The 19,518-nt window shown below is 37.7% G+C and overlaps 1 protein-coding gene across 1 annotated transcript in view; it reads right to left on the bottom strand.

Annotated features, from left to right (window-relative positions):
* LOC119780773 (collagen alpha-1(VIII) chain-like) overlaps positions 1-19,518 on the bottom strand; it is a 29,136-nt gene continuing 9,618 nt past the window's right edge. The window contains exons 2-3 of the mRNA XM_038280917.1: positions 2,868-3,156; positions 1-2,785 (exon numbers count right to left, since the gene is read on the bottom strand). Coding sequence (XP_038136845.1) covers positions 837-2,785; positions 2,868-3,150 — 2,232 coding nt within the window. The 5' untranslated portion in view covers positions 3,151-3,156 and the 3' untranslated portion in view covers positions 1-836. The remainder of the gene's footprint in view (positions 2,786-2,867; positions 3,157-19,518) is intronic.

Below are 19,518 nucleotides of genomic sequence, written 5' to 3' on the forward strand. Positions count from 1 at the left end.
ATCATTATCTAGTACTGAACCAAACTAATATTTCATTAACTGTATGTTCAGAGTAAAAAAACAAACAAACAAACAAAACACAGTAATACAAAGAACAGAAAAAACAACCGAAAATACATATGCTGAAAGAGTAACTGTGAATAAATGAATGGATTAATGAATCCGTAGTGTTCTTAATGTAAAAAGGATACAGTTAAAAGAATGAAGGTGAACACATTTACATCAAGTTGTGGCAAACTAGTCATTATGGAAAGCATGTTACTTTAACCACTTTATGTAAACAGTTTAAACATTTAAAAGTGAAAACATTTAGAGCAACACTGTGTTGCTTTTATGGATGCTACAACCTGTACATTCTAGGTTTGTTTGTGAAAAGAAGAAATCATTCACCCCACTGTATTAAATCCCACAGCAGAGAACTTAAACTGTTTCTGATCAGGTAAGTGTTATATCTGTTTCATTGCCTCTAAGCAAGTTTTAGCTTAGTAGGCTCTCATATTTAAGGGGAACACATATTGCCGTAACTGACCAACTGAAGTTACATAGGCAGGAATTTGAGAAGGGCAGCTCCCACAGAGCATTAATATGTGCAGAGTGCTCTATATTGACCTGAAAAGAATCTGAAATCAAGCTAAAACATGACTAACACAGTGCTGTTTAAACTGCACCAGATCATTTTGAAATAAAGTTCAACAATAAGCAAAACGGTTGAAATTTCAATCTAGACATCAGCAAACGCAAAGAGTTATTTGCCATCATTTGTTCCCTTAACTTTTCCTATAAACACTTTGGGCCTGGAGTATTTCTATTGTTTAAGATTTTAAAATTATCTCCATTTATTGCATCAGGTACAGTAAATATCCAGAAAATGTGGAATGGATATACTGGCTAGCATAAAGTCCTGCTGCCTGGTCTGACGGTAACTCTACATGAACAGTGTCTCCTTTTCGCAAAGGGAGTACAGCACTTCCTGAAGCTTGATCAAGTGAGCCCTTTTTATACTCATCATAAGTGTACATTATTGGCTCGTTGTTTTTCATCAGTGCCACCCAAATGTTGCTTCCCTTGCAGTGGACATGGTAAGCAAAATAATAAACTCCTGGTAAATTACATGTGAAAATACCATTTTGAGGGTTGTAAACCTGATTTCCATTGTGCAGAAGTTTGTCGAATAGGATAGGTGAACCTACAAGAGGAAAAGGATTTGTAAGCTTTGCGGTGAATGCAGGAATCTCCAGACTGCTTCCACTAATCTCTGCCCCATTGGCTGCCTTTATGTAACCTTGTCCTTTGTATGTGCCCGTGTGAGGAAGGATTTGAACAATGTCCGGAGATATAGCATCCGGTCCTGGAGGACCAGGGGGACCTTGAGATCCTGGTTGACCAGGAAGTCCAGGAGGGCCACTGGCACCAGGGTTTCCCTGAGGCCCAATTTGACCAGGGGGTCCAGGGTTTCCATTACCATGAAAACCAGGGCTACCTGCTGGTCCAGTTTCACCTTTCTGTCCTGGAAGACCAGGGGGGCCAATTGGACCCCCTGGTCCTGTAAGTCCAGGGATACCTTGTGAACCAGGTTGACCTTTGTTTCCAGGCTCTCCACCCTCTCCTTTTTGTCCTGGTAATCCTGCCACACCAGGTGCACCAGGTAAACCTCTCATCCCAACTTCTCCTTTTGGTCCTGTTGGCCCTTGAAATCCTCTTGTTCCAGGTTCCCCATCTTCTCCTTGCCTGCCAGGCTCTCCTGAAAGACCTGGAGGCCCAATCTCACCCTTCATTCCAGGATTTCCTCTAGGGCCAAATGTACCATCTTCTCCTTTTTGTCCTGGGAAGCCAATACTACCAGGAGGCCCTGTTGGGCCTGGTGCACCAGGTAATCCACTCAAACCAGTTTGTCCAATAACTCCAGGAAGACCTACATGACCTTTATCACCTTTTAAGCCTGGTTGTCCTGGAAGACCGGCATGTCCCTTGTGACCCTTAGGCCCTGGATATCCCGCTTTACCATAACCTGGCAAGCCAGGGGGTCCAATTAAACCAGGAGGCCCTGGTTCACCCTTTCCTCCAGAGAGTCCTGGTTGCCCATTAAAACCATCTTTTCCTGGTTTTCCTATTCCTGGCATTCCCGGAGGTCCTGGTTGCCCTCTTTCACCCGGAACTCCCACAAGCCCTGTTTCTCCCGGAGGACCTGGTTTTCCAGGAAATCCTGGCTGTCCTGGCACACCATTCAGACCAGGTTTGCCATTGCCAGGGAAGCCAACTTGTCCAGGTGGACCAGGTGGTCCACCAGGTCCATTCTGACCTGGAAAACCAGGCAGACCAAGCCCCTTTTCTCCTTTTGGACCTTGAGGGCCAGGAAAGCCAGGTAGACCATTTTGGCCAGGTTCTCCTGGTTGCCCAGGCAGTCCCGGTAACCCCTGGCCTCCTGGTTTTGAAATCCCAGGGAGTCCTGTTGGACCTGGAAGTCCTGGAGGCCCAGGAAGACCTGTTGGCCCTTGACCACCGATCGGCCCAAGATCCCCTTTTGCACCTGGTAATCCAGGGCCTCCAGGTTTTCCAGGTAATCCTGGCATTCCAGGTTTTCCATTTCCCCTGTATCCCTGGGGACCTGGAGGCCCTGGCTTTCCGGGTGACCCAGGCATTCCCTGTCCTGGAAGCCCTGGGGGGCCTTGAGGACCCGGTGGGCCCATTGGTCCTGGGGGGCCTTCAATGCCATGTGGTCCTTCTCTGAAACCTTTTCCCTCAGGAACAGGAATAGGACCTTTTGAACCCCTTGGAAAGGTTTGTCCTGTGAAAACAGACAAATGTATGATGTTTAATTTTTAATAGGTTCATTATGATGTTTTGGTTGCCTACATGTAAAACATCACCTTTTCCTTTTGTCAGTTGTCTCACTTTTGCAATTTCCAATGGCAATGGAAGCTGGGGAACCTCTTTCCCATATTGTGGCAGTAATGGGATTTCTTCCCTGAAAGGTGAATGTGGCATCTCATTTCCCAGAAACTGCTGCTGAGGAAAGTCATCACTGTACTGTGGGATGGGCTGGGTCTGAGGTGGCTGCTTTGGTCCATAATATACTCCACCATTAGCCATGTTAATTAGATATGGCTGGAATAGAACAATGACATGGCTTAAGAGGAGAGGAATAGCCATCCTTTTCTGTGGAGAAAGAGAAAAAAACATTTTTGGTTGCTTTATTTATTTTTCTCTTCTGTACTCTATTTGTCTATTCTGTACTTCAAAGCAATTTAGATATTGTATACACACATGAAATCATCTAATCAAGTGACCCGCTGTAAAATTACGTTCCTAAATCACTTGAACATGTTTCCGTTTGAGGAATCTGCTAAGTGGTGCCAGGAGTGCTAAGTGAAATAAACATGAATAGATGAAGGTAGGTTTTTTTTAACCTCTTGTGTTTATTTATAATAAAGCTGGGTTACGGATGTGAAAGCATTTGAATATTTGGAATAACTTTAGTGAGGCTTGCTTACATTTCTGTGCAACATATTGGTGCAATATGGTTTAGGAAATGTGATAGAGGAAAATGACTGAGGACATGGTGATCCAGGGAGAAGTTTTTTACGGATACCGGAACATAATTTTAAGTTAGAGAAGTCAATTAAAGGAAACATATATTTTTTTAATCTACTTATTTTTACTCTTCAATTTAGTTTAGAATAAAATTATTTACAAATAAAATTCAACTCTGTAATAAAAGAATCTCACCGAAGAGTATTTTATATTTCAACACTAAAAAAAACTACTTTGATCTAATAACTTTTGAGTGTTTGTTATGTTATAGATGTAGCTGGTTTTGAATATGGCAATGCAGATGGCAGCCTTGGGACTTTTATTAGAGAAGGAATACCTTAACATACATTCCTGTCTGGGCATGTTGTCAATATTTTATGATCTTTAACTGAGATGATGGCTGAAGAGGAAGAAGCTCTCTAAAGGATATATTGAATATAAATACGAGGTAAAACACAAGGCAAATTTCTAGAAGTTTCTACCGCGGAGACGGGACAGCGCTGCCTTCTGGTTAATAATTAGTAGATGTTATGCTTTTCAACATCTCTAAAAACTGGGACATCTGTAGAGCTACTGCTCATTATCTTATCCGGGACTATACACTACAGATGTTTTCACACCAGTGACTTGTTTAACTGATGAATAGCACACAATACTCCATGTAGAGCTAAACTAGAAAGCCCTGAGGGCAGATGTTTCCATGTTACTGACCTGTTTTGACTGCATAGATTGGAGATTTTATGAAACTTTATCCATTTGGTCAGGTTTTTAAGACCTTAGTATTGTTTCTCTCATAGACATAGCTGTTGAATCGACTTCTACTGCATCTAAATAACTGTCTTCTCTTTCATCGCCCAGACCAAATCTATACGTCTAATAGTAACCTCTACACAGAAAATATTCCTGCATCAGTGTTTCAGTGTTCTCTTTGTCAAAGTCCATCTTTGTATTGTCAAACCCCAAGTTGGCCTTACCAGAGGGTCACTCACACTGAGACTGGTTCTGATGGAAATTTCTTGTTTTTAAAGGGACTTTTCCTCTCCAATATCACTACAATGTATACAATGCATGAATTGTATGGGGGATTGCTTCAAAGCCAACAACAAGATGCAATGACTTCTGTACTGTCAATAACTCAATGCGCTTAAATGGGTTTGCTTGGATATTTTATTTTTTTGCCTTCATGTGTGTCTGTATGATTTGTGAGAATTGTCTCAGTAATGTTTTTTGTTTGTGATTTCACACATTCTGATTACAAACTGTTTAAGACTTTTTTAGGCTTGTGCTATAAACCACTTTTTATAGAAAAACTTTTTTTCTTAAAACTTCTTTTTAGTGAAAAATTTAATTGATAAGTTAATATGTGAATGAACTTTAATATAATGTATAAAAAGATTATGCTATATTCCTTTTTAATTAGACTTTGTCATCACAGTATACAAAGTCAGCTTCCTTATTTATGACACAAACATGTATGATTTCATCATTTACAACTGTGGTTCTGATCTCTCCTTGCTTGATTCGCCACCCAATCTGGACAATATTTTCTAGTCTTGATGTTGCAAGACTAGACTGCAACATTGTTTCAGTTGGGTCTTTACTAAACAACCTTCCTTCAGCCTAATTCTGTCTCACTTGTACCCATCTCATGAAATCAGAACCAACATCTCTAAAAACTGAATCACACAGTCAAAATTTTGAAGTTATTTTATGTTTTGCTTGCTGACTCCTACATCTTTTGACCTATTTTAAATCTGACGGTTCCTCTACTGTATTTGATTATTGATGTGTTTATATGTGAGCACATTCCAGATTAAACTATTACTATCTTGATTTTGTTTTTTTTAAGATTGATTTTTGTCATCAGAATAAACTGAAAAGGAGAAGGGACGTCAATGAAAAATAAATCATGGCATTGTGAGCTTCTTTTAGGTTTATTCCCACTATGTCAGTAACTTAGAAAAATACCTCTGGATATGTTTTGGAAATGCTACAAACTCCTATCTCCCTCCCTGGATTTAAAAAAATAATGAAAAATATTGAAGAAAACTAATTATTTTTGAAGAAAGTTGAAAAGTAGGAATTTGGAACCATGATTATTAGTTTCTAGCAAGGGTATTTTGCCTATTATAGCATGCATATTTTGTTTAGAACTTGCTGATTGTAGCGCTCATACAAGCTTACTTTACAAAAGAAGATTTGCAATTTTTTCACTATATCAGATTCACATCCGGTAAGTGAAAATGGGGATGAACACGTAGGAAGGCCTTATGTAAACTTTTCACTAGAATGATTGACAATTAGGAGGACCGCTTATTTTGATGATCCATTCCGGAAAAAGAACATTCTCCACTATACCTTTAAGGAAGAATACAACTAGCTTGATATATGCAAAAAGAATAACATGCATATATATTCTTTCTAGTTAAATAACAGGTCGTATGATGGTTAACACTGCCAATCCCTCAGATTCACTGTGACTCATCAGTGTACTCTTTTCTTGTCAACAAATCAAGTTATTTTTTTAGATTAAGACTTAGAGAACTTTGATTGTTATTTTGTAAACAAAGAGTGCATACAAAACAAAATTTTGTTTAGTAAAGCTTTTGAGACATTAAATTAACATTTTTATTTCCATTATATTGTGTATTTGTCTGGAGCTGTAGCAAGCTGCTGCCTTCAGGCGCAGCCATCTTTGTTTTGGATTTTGCTTCACCTGAGCAGCAGTATCAAAGGTGTTATGTTCACCTGCTTTACAGGTCTTATATCTGTTTAAACATTGGTCCTGCTGGCCTTAGGATCAGTCAACATAAATAACTTCACACTGAGACCTTTTGCTTGACTTAAACAAAATCCAGTAAACATTAATCATTCTATTATAAAATGTTGGACTCTTAAAACCAGAGGTGAACCCTTAGAGCCTTCTACACCTTCAGAAAAGGCCAAAAAAATCAGATGAGAAATAAATCTCTCCTTTGAAATGATTGCAACATGTCTATACCAAAAATAATCTATTAAATTTATTATCAAATATTTTTCAGTTGTACGCCTAATAAAACTTTGTGAGCAGACAAGAATAAAGTCTGTTTCAGTTTCTTGAGAAAGAGGAAAAGTGTTGCTGGGTCTTCTTCACTAGCTGCCAGCTGCCTAAGAGCAGGGAATGTCAGAAGATAAGGTAAATGCCAAGGAAGTTTTCACTGATCACATTCTCCACAACACCTCTGTATGCAGAGTAGGGCTGGACAATTATTTGTATTTGAAATATAATCACAGTTTAGAAAAATACAATTTTCTAATCTCAGAGGTTCTTAACTCCAGTCATATTATATCTAACAAGAGTAAGACACTGACACTTTCGTCAAAATCCAACTAGAGGAAGTGGAAGCTTTCACCAAACACGTCAACTCTGTTGACCATCAAATTCACCAGAGAGGATGCCAAGGACAACAAACTACCCTTTCTGGACTGTCTGGTGAGCATGGAAGGAGATGAAGGCCTAAACATTGAAGTGTATAGGAAACCTACTCACACAGACCAGTATCTTCTTTTTGACTCACACCACCCACTGGAACACAAACTCTCAGTCATCAGAACCTTACAACACCGGGCAGAACATGTCCCTACTAAAACAGATGGGAAGCAAAAAGAACAGAAACACATCAAAGATGCTCTCCGAAACTGTGGATATCCAAACTGGGCTTTTATCAAATCAGCAAGGAAATCCAAAAGACACGCAACAGAAGACAGCGATGGGAAAATTAAACGCAAAAATATCACAATCCCTTATGTTGCTGGAGTGTCTGAAAAGCTCAAGAGGATTTTCTCCAAACACAAGATCCCAGTACATTTCAAGCCAAACCAAACCCTTAAACAGAGGCTAGTGCATCCTAAAGATAAAACCCCCAGACCGAATATGAGCAGAGTGGTATATGCTGTTCAGTGCAGCGAGGAATGCTCTGATCTTTATATTGGCGAAACAAAACAACCTCTCCACAGACGCATGGCCCAACACAGAAGAGCGGCCGCCTCTGGACAAGACTCCGCAGTACACCTACACCTTGTGGACAAAGGACATTCTTTTGAGGACCAGAATGTCCATATTCTGGATAAAGAAAATAGGTGGTTTGAGAGGGGCGTGAAGGAAGCCATCTATGTTAAGAGAGAAAAAACAACTTTAAACAGAGGTGGTGGACTCAGATTCCAGCTTCCAAAAACATACAATTCAATCATAGACATGATCCCTTCCAGATATCACCAAACCCCCCCAGCCCATCACAGAGGAACGAGGGACCTACCCGCCCCAGCCGGTGAACAATACCTCCTTAGCGACCAACCCTTAACAATCATAGACAGGTTTCAGGTATTACAGGAGACAATCCCCCCCTTAATGGCAATCCCCTCTTTAACGACCGACCCCTAGAATCATAGACAGGTTCAGATATTACAGGCTAACGATGGAACTAACGACCCATTCATCGGTTACCATTGCATGTTTCCAAGCGATACAAGGCGTTGTCTATATAAGACTCAAACTCACTGCGGATCCAGACATTTGAATTGAGAAAGCCTCCTGGAGAGGTGGCGAAACGTCTTCAAATCTTGAAAACCAAGTCCAGTGGATATTTTTTGAATTTTTACGGTAAGACACTGACTTTCTCCCTTCAGTCCTTCAGGTGGCCAAGCGTATTGTGGAAACAGGAAGCTATTCTTGTGGAATGGAAGAAGGAAATAGTGAAAATAAAGAAGATTGGAAGAAAGTGGGTTTTCTGCCCAGTGTTGCCAGTTTGGGCGGTTTACTGCCAAATCAAAATTTTCATTTTGATTTGGCAGTAAACCGCCAAATCAAAATTTTCATTTTGATTTAGCATGGCGTGTGTTTCTAAATCGCTTGAGGAGAAATGTCTTGGGTCAAGAGTAGTGAGGAAACAGGAAGCTATTCTTTTGGGATGGAAGAAGGAAATAATGAAAATAAAGAAGAATGAAAGAAAGTAGAGTAAAAAAATAAAAAACAAAGTGGAAAAAACATAGATTAGAGCAATCAAGTCAATCAACACTGTGTAGTGGAGACCTGTTAATCAAATGCAGAGACAGCGCTCAATAAGGCAAAGCCATAAGGATTAACAAGACCGAGGAGGAAAGAGTTCATAGCAGTTTGGTGGAGAACAAAAGGATTAGCAGGGATGTCATTGGGTGAGTTCCTTTAAAAGTAACTAACAAAGAAATTCTTGAAAATATAAGTGGTGCAAAAGTTAAAGAAGTGAAACAACAAAAAGAGAAAGGTGTGACAGCTTATCATTAGTGATCAAATTTGAAGAAGAGCAGTTACTGAGAAAAGTTTTCCTTGGATATATGAGCTACAATGTAAAAATGTACAACCCTCCGCCTTTGAGATGTTTTAAATGCCAAAAGTTTGGTCATACAGCAGCAGTATGTAGAGTAAAAAACACTGATGTGGAAAGTGTGCTGGAGAGCATGAATATGGAAAGTGTGGGAAGGAGGTCAAAATTAGATGATGTAACTCTGCTATCTGGATTTAGCACTTGGTGCAATTAAACTCCTCACCCTCCCTATATCAGCTGCACCAGTTGAAAGAGCTTTTTCACAAGTTTCAAGTTTTGTCAGTTATTGGGGAGATTTCATTCAACCATGTATTGATCACAAATCACATTAAATTATATTATGGTTTATCGCAATAAAAGTTCAGCATTCAGATATTCAAAGTTCCAGCCAACAATCTTGTAAGCATTAAAGGTAAGAATTCAAAATCAACCATAATACATGTAATTATTTCAGTTATGTAAATATTAGCTTAGCATATCTGTGTGTGCGTACTGATCATAGTTTGTCATCTAAATGTAAAAAGAGGAGTAGTCTACTTTGTTAATAAATCCATCTGCAAACATGTTAGTAGAGGTGTTGTGCCTTTGATGGAATATTAGGGCCAGGCTAGATATTTGTTTTCTTCTATTTCGAGAATAATGTAGTAAAATTACGAGAATAAAGGCGTAACATTGCGAGAATAAAGTCATAACATTAAGAGAATAAAGTCGTAACATTACGAGAATAAAGTCATAACATTACGAGGATAAAGTTTTTACGAGAATAAAGTAGTGACATTACGAGAATAAAGTCGTAACATTACGAGAATAAAGCCGTAACATTACGAGAATAAAGTAGTGACATTACGAGAATAAAGTCGTAACATTATGAGAATCAAGTCGTAACATTACGAGAATAAAGTCGTAACATTACGAGAATAAAACCGTAACATTACGAGAATAAAGTCATAACATTACGAGAATAAAGTCGTAACATTACGAGAATAAAGTAGTAACATTACGAGAATAAAATCGTAACATTACGAGAATCAAGTAGTAACATTACGAGAATAAAGTTGTAATAAAGAAAGCTTTGAGCTCTGACCAGCAGGTGACGGTACACCAGCTCCACCAAACAGCAACCTGAGTCCACTTTGACAAACTGCCCAATTTGATGCTGGTGCGCTAAAAGATTTCCTTATTGGTCACACCGATGCTATAGTAAAACAGCTTTCATGCCAAATTATAACTTAACATGATTCTCAACATTCATCATTTAAGTGAGGAAAGTGCTTCTTTTAGGAGTTGTGATAAAATAAAACTTCTTGTAATTTTACAACTTTATTCTCGTAATTTTATGACTATTCTTGTGACTTTTTCCTCGTAATTTGATCGCTTTATTCTTGTAATTTTAGGACTTTATTCTCGTAATGTTACGACTTTATTCTTGTAATGTTATGACTTTATTCTCGTAATTCTACAACTTTATCCTCGTAATGTTACGACTTTATCCTCGTAATTTTATGACTATCTCTTCACGCTGGTGGTAATGACACCCGGTTACGCCGATCGGAGGTCACTAAAATTAGTGTTGCTTCGGTGTGTAAGTTTGCCAAAAAAATGTCGGACTCCGTAATTTTCTCTGGTCCCCTCCCTGATCTGACCAGTGATGACATGTTTAGCCGCATGTCGTCATTCAATCGCTGGTTGTCTAGGTGGTGCCCTGAAAACAACGTGGGCTACATTAATAATTGGCAATCCTTTTGGGGAAAGCCTGGTCTGATTCGGAGAGACGGCATCCATCCCACTTTGGATGGTGCAGCTCTTCTTTCTAGGAATCTGGCCACATTTATTAGTCCTCCAAAACCCTGACCACCCAGGGTGCAGACCAGGAAGCAGAGTTGTAGTTTAACACACATCTCTGCAGCTTCTCTACTGTTACCCACTCTTTACTCCATCCAGACAGTGTCTTGCCCACGACCAAAATCTAATAAATTAGCAAAGATTCCCAAAGGAGTAAATCATGATAATCTAATTAAAATCAAAATAACTCCAATTGGGGAAAAAGTTAAAACAATTAAATGCGGTCTGTTTAACATAAGATCGCTTTCCTCTAAAAGTCTACTAGTTAATGACTTGATTTGTGATAATCACATTGACTTGTTTTGCCTTACAGAAACCTGGCTGCAGCAAGAGGATTATGTGAGCATAAATGAGGCAACTCCTTCAAGCTATTTAAATTTTCACATCCCCAGAAGTTCTGGGCGAGGAGGAGGAGTAGCAACAATCTTCGAGTCTGACTTACTGATTACTCCCAAAACAATTAATTCCTACAACTCTTTTGAACATTTAACCCTTAATTTCCCTGATCCAAATTTCAAGGCAAGAAAACCTCTTCTTTTTGTAACTTTGTATCGTCCACCAGGTCCTTACTCTGAATTTTTAGATGAGTTTTCAGAGTTCCTTTCTGATTTGGTATTAAATACTGACAGGGTCATCATAGTGGGAGATTTTAACATCCATGCTGACATTGAAGGCGATAGCTTAAGAGCAGCCTTTAATGCTATCTTAGACACTATTGGCTTTGTTCAAAATGTGAATAGTCCCACGCATTCTCATCTTCATACTTTGGATCTTGTGCTGACATACGGCATAGAATGTGAAGAAATAACAGTATTTCCTCACAACCCTGTCCTCTCTGACCACTTTCTAATAACCTTCAGGATTACTTTAACAGAGTTCTCCTCCCCCAAAAGAAGGTTCAATTTTAGTAGATCTTTATCAGATAGTGCAGTTATAAATTTTAAAGAATCTGCTTCACTTTCTCTCTGCTCTGTGTCACTGAGCAGTGCTGCAGAGTGCAAAAGCTTAGCTTATTCCCCTTCACAGGTTGATGATTTTGTTGAGGGGGTTGCTAGTTCTCTGCGTATTGCCTTAGACAACGCAGCTCCTTTGAAAATGAAAACCGTTAAAAATAGAAAGCTTGCTCCTTGGTTTAATGCAGAGCTGCGTACTTTGAAGCAAAATGCTAGGAAACTGGAGAGAAAATATCGCTCCACAGGCCTGCGAGAGTCCTTCCTAGTCTGGAAAAATGGTTTACTGCTGTATAAGAGGACCCTTTGTAAAGCAAGAGCAGCATACTTCTCCTCATTAATAGAGGAGAATAAGAATAATCCTAGATTTCTTTTTAATACAGTTGCCAAACTCACCCAGAGCCATAGCTCTGTTGAACCGTCCATTCCACCTGCTCTTAGCAGCAATGATTTTATGGGATTCTTTATAAATAAGATTGATCATATTAAAAATAAGATCATAAGCACTCCTCTATCCGCGATTGTACCTGAGGTAGTCATGGAATCTGAACCGGGTTTAGACTGCTTTGATCCAGTTGAACTCTCTGAATTAGCAAAATTATTGTCTTCATCTAAGCCTTCAACTTGTATGTTAGATCCAGTTCCAACCAGGTTATTTAAGGAGGTATTCCCTTTGATCTCCTCCTCCATTTTAGATGTGATTAATCTATCTCTGTTACAGGGATATGTACCTAAAGCTTTTAAGATTGCTGTAATTAAACCTCTGCTTAAGAAACCGTCTCTTGACCCAGATGACTTGGTCAATTATAGACCTATATCCAATCTTCCTTTCTTATCCAAAATTCTTGAGAAAGTAGTTGCCAAACAAGTTTGCGATCACTTCCACCATAATGAACTTTTTGAAGAGTTTCAGTCTGGCTTTAGAGCTCATCATAGCACTGAAACAGCTCTGGTGAAAGTCACTAATGATATTCTCATGGCCTCAGATAATGGACTTGTATCTGTGCTCGTCCTGTTGGATCTTAGTGCTGCATTTGATACAGTTGACCATAATATTCTTTTAGAAAGACTTGAATATTTTGTTGGAATTAAAGGAACAGCACTAGACTGGTTTAAATCTTATCTATCTGATCGAATTCAGTTTGTTCATGTTAATGATAGATCTTCAACACGCTCAAAGGTTACCTGTGGAGTACCACAGGGATCAGTGCTAGGACCAATTCTCTTTACTTTATACATGCTCCCAATTGGTAGAATTATTAGACAGCATGGGATTAATTTCCACTGTTATGCTGATGATACCCAGCTATATCTGTCTATAAATCCAGATGAAGCTAACCCATTACATAGATTACAGGCATGTCTTGAAGACATAAAAACCTGGATGACTCTTAATTTTCTGCTTCTGAATGCAGACAAAACAGAAGTAATAGTCTTTGGACCAGAGTCTCTGAAAAAGAAACTGATTAGTCAGTCACTTCATTTGGATGGGATTAAACTGATTTCAGATAATAAAGTAAAAAATCTTGGTGTTATTTTTGATCAGGACCTGTCATTTAAATCCCATATCAAAGAGGTTTCTAGAATTTCCTTCTTTCATCTGAGGAACATTGCAAAAATTAGAAATATCCTGTCCAGGGGTGATGCTGAGAAACTAGTCCATGCATTTGTTACTTCAAGGCTGGACTATTGTAATTCTTTACTATCAGGAAGTCCACAAACTGTAGTTAAAAGCCTTCAGCTGATCCAAAATGCTGCAGCCAGAGTTCTAATGAAAATGAAAAAGAGAGATCATATCTCTCCTATCCTGGCTTCTCTTCATTGGCTTCCTGTTAAATCAAGAATAGAATTTAAAATCCTCCTTCTCACATATAAAGCCTTAAATGGCCAAGCTCCATCTTATATCAGAGATCTGATTGTTCCTTATGTTCCTAACAGAGCACTTCGCTCTCAATCTGCAGGTTTACTAGTGGTTCCTAGAATTTCTAAAAGTAGAATGGGAGGCAGATCTTTTAGTTATCAGGCTCCTCTCCTGTGGAACCAACTACCAGTTTTAGTCCGTGAGGCAGACACCCTGTCTACTTTTAAGGCTAGGCTTAAAACTTTCCTTTTTGATAAAGCTTATAGTTAGAGTGGCTCAGGTTATCCTGAGCTATCTCTATAGTTATGCTGCTATAGGCTTAGACTGCTGGAGGACATAGGGACCCCCATTTCATCATTCTGCTTCATTCTCTCTCTGTTCTCCTATTCTGCAGAATCTGTTAGTTCAATCTCTAACCTTCTGCTCTCTCTGCTTTTCCTCAGAGTAGCTTTGCCTCGTCTGTTCCTATTTGGCTGTGACGTCATCCTGGAAAAAAAACATCAGCTGTGCTGCTTCTATCAACACCCTTGTTAATAGATGTTGGAGATCGGCCTGTTTTCCAGTGTGGTCCTGTTTCTCTGACCGTGACTGAGTGGATGTGCTCTCTTCGTCCTCTGGCATGGGAGCTGCCTTGGAGCTCGTCTGCCTGGCTGTGTGTTTCCTGGACGGGGCCGCCTTTTACAGCTGCTTTTTGTATCTCTGCTTCTGTCTCCTTGAACCCCAGTCGGCCTCGGCAGATGGCTGCTCACACTGAGCCTGGTTCTGCTGGAGGTTTCTTCCTGTTAAAAGGGAGTTTTTCCTCTCCACTGTCGCTACAAGCATGCTTAGTGTGGGGGATTGTATTTGAGTCAATGAGTCAATGCAATCAACTGGTTTTCCTTAGATAGAAAACTTTGTATCAATTTGACTGTATGATCTGGTTGAACTGTAAAGTGCCTTGAGATGACATGTGTTGTGAATTTGGCGCTATATAAATAAACTGAATTGAATTGAAATTGTGACTTCATTCTTGTAATTTTCGTAACAAGAATAAAGTCGAAATTTTGCAAATTTATTCTCTTAGTGTTACGTCTTTATTCTCAAAATAGAAGAAAAGAAAAATCTCTAGTCTGGCCCTAATACTCTGTACGTGTCAAAGTAGTAATCCCTGCAAAAATCTGCATCCCCTTGTCGTGAGCGCGCGAGTATTAGAAGAGCTGACCAAGTTTACTCCGCCTCAATTCCAACATACTGAACGTGAAATTTGAAAGGTGTTATGATTTTTATGAAAAATTTATATCGCCAGTGATACTGATAAAAAAAAAAACTTGAGTGTTTGCTTCAAAACAGGTCCCTGACAGCAGTGTCTACTACTTTCTCTGAAAGCCAACAGCTTCTTGTTCATTTCAACACGTTCCTTAAAAAAAAATCTCTCGTTCTTTCACGGTGTCTAAATGTTCTCATCCCATTGAAAACTGTTGTCCACCATGTACTTGTAATAAAAATAAAATAGGAAATGGAATGTATGTGTAATCATTAAAGGGTATATCCAGTAGGAAAATAACTTTTTCCTAAGCGAAATTTAGTACTTAAATCTATATTTGTGTTTTATATTAAATTACAATTTCTCTATGTTGTACTATCCTTAATAAACAGTCTTTGTTCTAACATCAGGCATTTTATTTCATCCCATATTGCCAGAATTGGTATCCCCATTACCTCTACACATCCAGCATAGCAATATACACATTATTAAGATTATGATTAAACAATAGGTTCATCAACCATAGTTTTTGCTGTAGATTTTATCAGGCTGTCTGTCCCTGCTGTAATTTGTCCCCCATGTCTAAATTGGACACCAAGAGTCCCAGCTTTTTCATTTTTGGCTTACAAACATGTTTTGTAATGACAAATCACTCCTGAAACGTTGGAGGTGATAGTCCTTTGTTTTATAAAGTTGTAGTGTTGAATTAAGTTGTACCGAAATGTGTTCATGTTCACACAGTAAATATTACAATACGTATATTAATTGGGCAGGTTTTTGTATGACGTGGCGGTTCTTAACAGATGTTTGGGCTGGAAAACCTTGTCTCTATCTGGCAAAGCTGTTTCTGCCACACAGTCTTGGGAATAATGAGTCTTCCATTCCCCCTTTTTGTTCTCTTCTTGACTAATTCCATAAAAAAAGATATGAATCTCAGTGTCGGGTGCCGATGGCCTGCAGTTCAAAAAGGCTCTGGTGAAGATTGACTGCACATAGGGGAGAGATAATGTTTGTAATTAGCTTTAATTAATTGTTCTGACTCCTCTCAGTTTGTATTAGTTACCCTTGTGGTGGTTTTCAGTTACTGCAGTTTTAATGACCAGGCTTTTTAAAGGTATAGAGCAGAGGTCACGGATTAGCAGACCGTGGTCCAGATCCGGACTCACATGCTGGCTAATCAGGACCCAACCTGATTTAAAACATTTATAAATTAATGTTGTCCAACGACAGTATCTATCTTCACTAGCACCGCTCGCCGGAGCATACGGCAGCAGGCTGCATGTGATACAAATTCGCCAATGAGCTGTGTCAGTCAGGGTCGCTGCTGCAAGTCACTTTTAGACACAGCAGGCAAACCTTTGGCAAGCCGGGTGGTGGGAAAGAAAGAGAAGATGATGAGAAAAAGAAAGCAAAGGGTGAACTGCTGAAAGAACCGCGGTGAACTGGTGAAAAAAAGTAAAACGGTGTGCTCAAAGATAACCCTGCACATTTTCAACGGTCAGTTAAAGTGTTTAATAAAATATGCATATCAGGAAATTATTGTTCTGAAATTCAAAAAACACTTTGGATTTTAAAATGGAAAAATTTATAGAATATTAATAATGTTCAAGTATGACTGTATGGTCTGGTTGAATAATCTCTGTAAAATGCTTTGAGGTAACGTGTTGTGAATTGGCACCATATAAAGAAACTATTTGGAACTGAATTGAAATGTAAAAGAGATATACCGTACTTTCCTCTGATTATGCACATAAAAGCTGATAAGGTAAACAACACAGATTGCCCAGTAGAGGGCACTAAAGCCCATTTTAGAATTTTACTTACTTTCTATTGACTACAGCTTCTGCTTTGTTCACCTTATTTGGTCACAGGAGAAATAGTAATAATATAAAACTCTGATTATTCCAACAAACTGAAGCCAGCTTTCTAAGTTGTTTATCTGCTGTATTCATCATGGGCTTTTCTTTTATCCCTTCTCACTCTCTGCATTTGGACTTTTCCCAGTTCAATTACGTTCCGTGTTCTCTTTTTTCATGGCTGTTTTCAGTTTCTGTGGATCCGGAGAGCTGAGACTCTTGGACATAAGATTCATTTTAAGAATGTAACCCATTTAAACCATTGGTGAATATAAAAAAAGAGATTAGAGAGGAAAAAAGAATCCAGATACATAGAGTCACAGCTTTTCTGCCTCTTGGTCTAACTTTATGGCAATTTCTCTTCTGCTTTAAGAGTCATACTCTAGAAACCACAAGACACCAAATGTCTGGCTACAATTTTCATTTCAGGCGGAGAAGAAAAACCCTAAACCTTAATTGTTTGGAAAATGATTTTCCTGTTCACTCTTGAGTTCTGTCAAAACAGAGGATCTAATATCCATGAATAACATTTAATAGTAGCTTTGATTCTTGGACAGTCCGTTTTGAACTTCAGACTTTATTTTGTAAGATGTGCTCGTTTTTTTTTTTTTTTTACACAACCAGAAGATACAATTTCACTGTATTCCCAAAGTTTTTAGTTTAACCACCAGATTTCAAACTACTTTTTATTTTTGTTTTCTCTTGTTTTTTATTTCAACTTTTCATAAGGCACTTTTAAACTCTCTTAGCTATGTGAATAAAAGACAAAGTAATTATGTTGCTCAAGCAGTCATACCTCCTGATGTTTTCTTATCATTTATCTGCCTAATATTCATAAATATTAGAAATTTATCTTTACTTCTTTGCTTTATTTTTACTTAAAAAAATATTTATTTGACTGGTTTCCTTTGAAAAAGCAAATTTTTATCTCAATGATGACATGTTTGATAAAGGTTTAATAATGAAAAAAACACAATGCTTAAAATATCTATATAATTCTATTATCCCTGTTAAGCTTTTGTACACACAAGTAGACTAATTTTGCTTTCTGTTTTTTTACTCTATTTTGTTTGTTACCGTTTCTTACAAGTTGTTTTTTTTTTATTTTATTGTCAGCAAATAAACAGTTTTTATTATCAGACAAAGCTACGGCATCTTTCAATTATTTTTACAGTAATCTACAATGAATCTTGTTGCTGTTGAAAAAGTTTTGCTCATTCCTCTTTTTATTTCGATAAGCTGTTTTATTTTAATGGCCTGTATTTGCGGATACCACAACAAATGAAAAACAATTTGAGTCGTGACTTTGACTGGGCAATTAGAAAACTTTAAATCAATTTCTCCTTTTTATCTTTTTTGTAGTTAGCCTGGTTGTTCTAGAGAAGGTTAAACATATGTGTTAAATATGTTTTACATATGTATTAAATATGACAAGTGATGCTTGTCATATTTCACAAAGCCTTAGAAATTGCTCAGTTGTGTTTTCCAGGGTCAATCCTCTTAATTTTCTTTTAGATCTTTTCATGATGTTTCCCTTTTGATATATTTTGTAACTTCTCAATGTTGTCGAATGGTTCTGTATTGATGATTCCTTGATAATTCCTTTATCAAATTTCAGCTTGACTATTAGAAAAATTGGAACATTTTGAATTGAACTTTTCAAATTGATGGAAAAAAACTAAAATACAGGTGGGTGGAAAGTACTAAATCAGAACCCTGACAGCAGAGTATTTCATTCCACTTTACAAGGTACCTAAATTCATCCACCTTTATAACCTGTAGTCTGTAATAACCTCGACCTAATGCTCTTTGAAAAACATAAGAATAATTTACCTCTGCATTCACACTCACTTTATCATTCTAAATGATTTTTTATGTTTTCTTTTTTAGGTGATGTCCAACAACCAAGGAAATTGTGGTTCTTTGATTTGCATCTGACATCGGATGTGCCCCCTGGAGGACAGGCCTCCAGGGGGTTTAAAAGCATCAGCGCTCAAACTGCAGAGTGCTAAGAGCGAGCCTACTGAACTGACGACTTGTTGCATATACACGACACATTGAGAGAAAAATCCCGAATAGAGAGCAAAGACTAAGATTTGAGAGAGAGAAGAAGAACACAATTTTTGAGAGAAAAATTTCACTGTTTTCAAAAAAAGAAAAAAAATGTTGAGTTTTTGCCCCTTGGAAATAATTTCCATATGTCAATTTATCTAATGTTTAAAAAAAAAAAAATCAGTTTTTGCAATCAGTGTGAACATTTTATTCTCCATAAGAATTTGAAGAGTTATATGGCTCAGTTTGGTTTGTTCGCAAAAAAAAAAAAAAAAAAAAAAAAAAAAAAAAAAATGGTTTAACCTATTTGGGATCATATTGTATCATGCCTATAGAACATGACTCAGATATAGGGCTCTCATTTATACAGGGCTCATACAAATTACATCAGTTTTTTTCTATCTGTTATACTTTTTGGATGAACAAGAAGATCAAATGTGAGATCTGTTTCATTTAAAATTAAATACCGTAAATAAATACTGCTGTTCATAGATTGCAGGAAATATTCCATTAAATAAATAAATATACCCATGAAAAAAAAAAAAAAGTTAAATATCTTTATCTTATCCTATTTTATTCATTTCCAATATTTTTTATTTATCAAAAGATTTATCAATTCCTTGATTTAATTTATTACTTACTTACTTATTTTAAAATACAGTGTTATTTTGTGAAACTTTTATTTTGTAAAACTGTTTTACATATTTAGTGAATTATATTTTTTAATACTGTTTTTTTTTTATTTTAAGCTACTTTTATTTAATAAATTCAAACAAGGAGGCAGATAATTCTCTGTTGGGTGGCACTGGTTTGGATTGGCGGAGTGTACTTGCTTTGCAGAAAA

This window comes from Cyprinodon tularosa, unplaced genomic scaffold (genome assembly GCF_016077235.1).
Source record: "Cyprinodon tularosa strain WSP-4 unplaced genomic scaffold, ASM1607723v1 ctg166, whole genome shotgun sequence".
Lineage (NCBI taxonomy): Eukaryota > Metazoa > Chordata > Actinopteri > Cyprinodontiformes > Cyprinodontidae > Cyprinodon > Cyprinodon tularosa.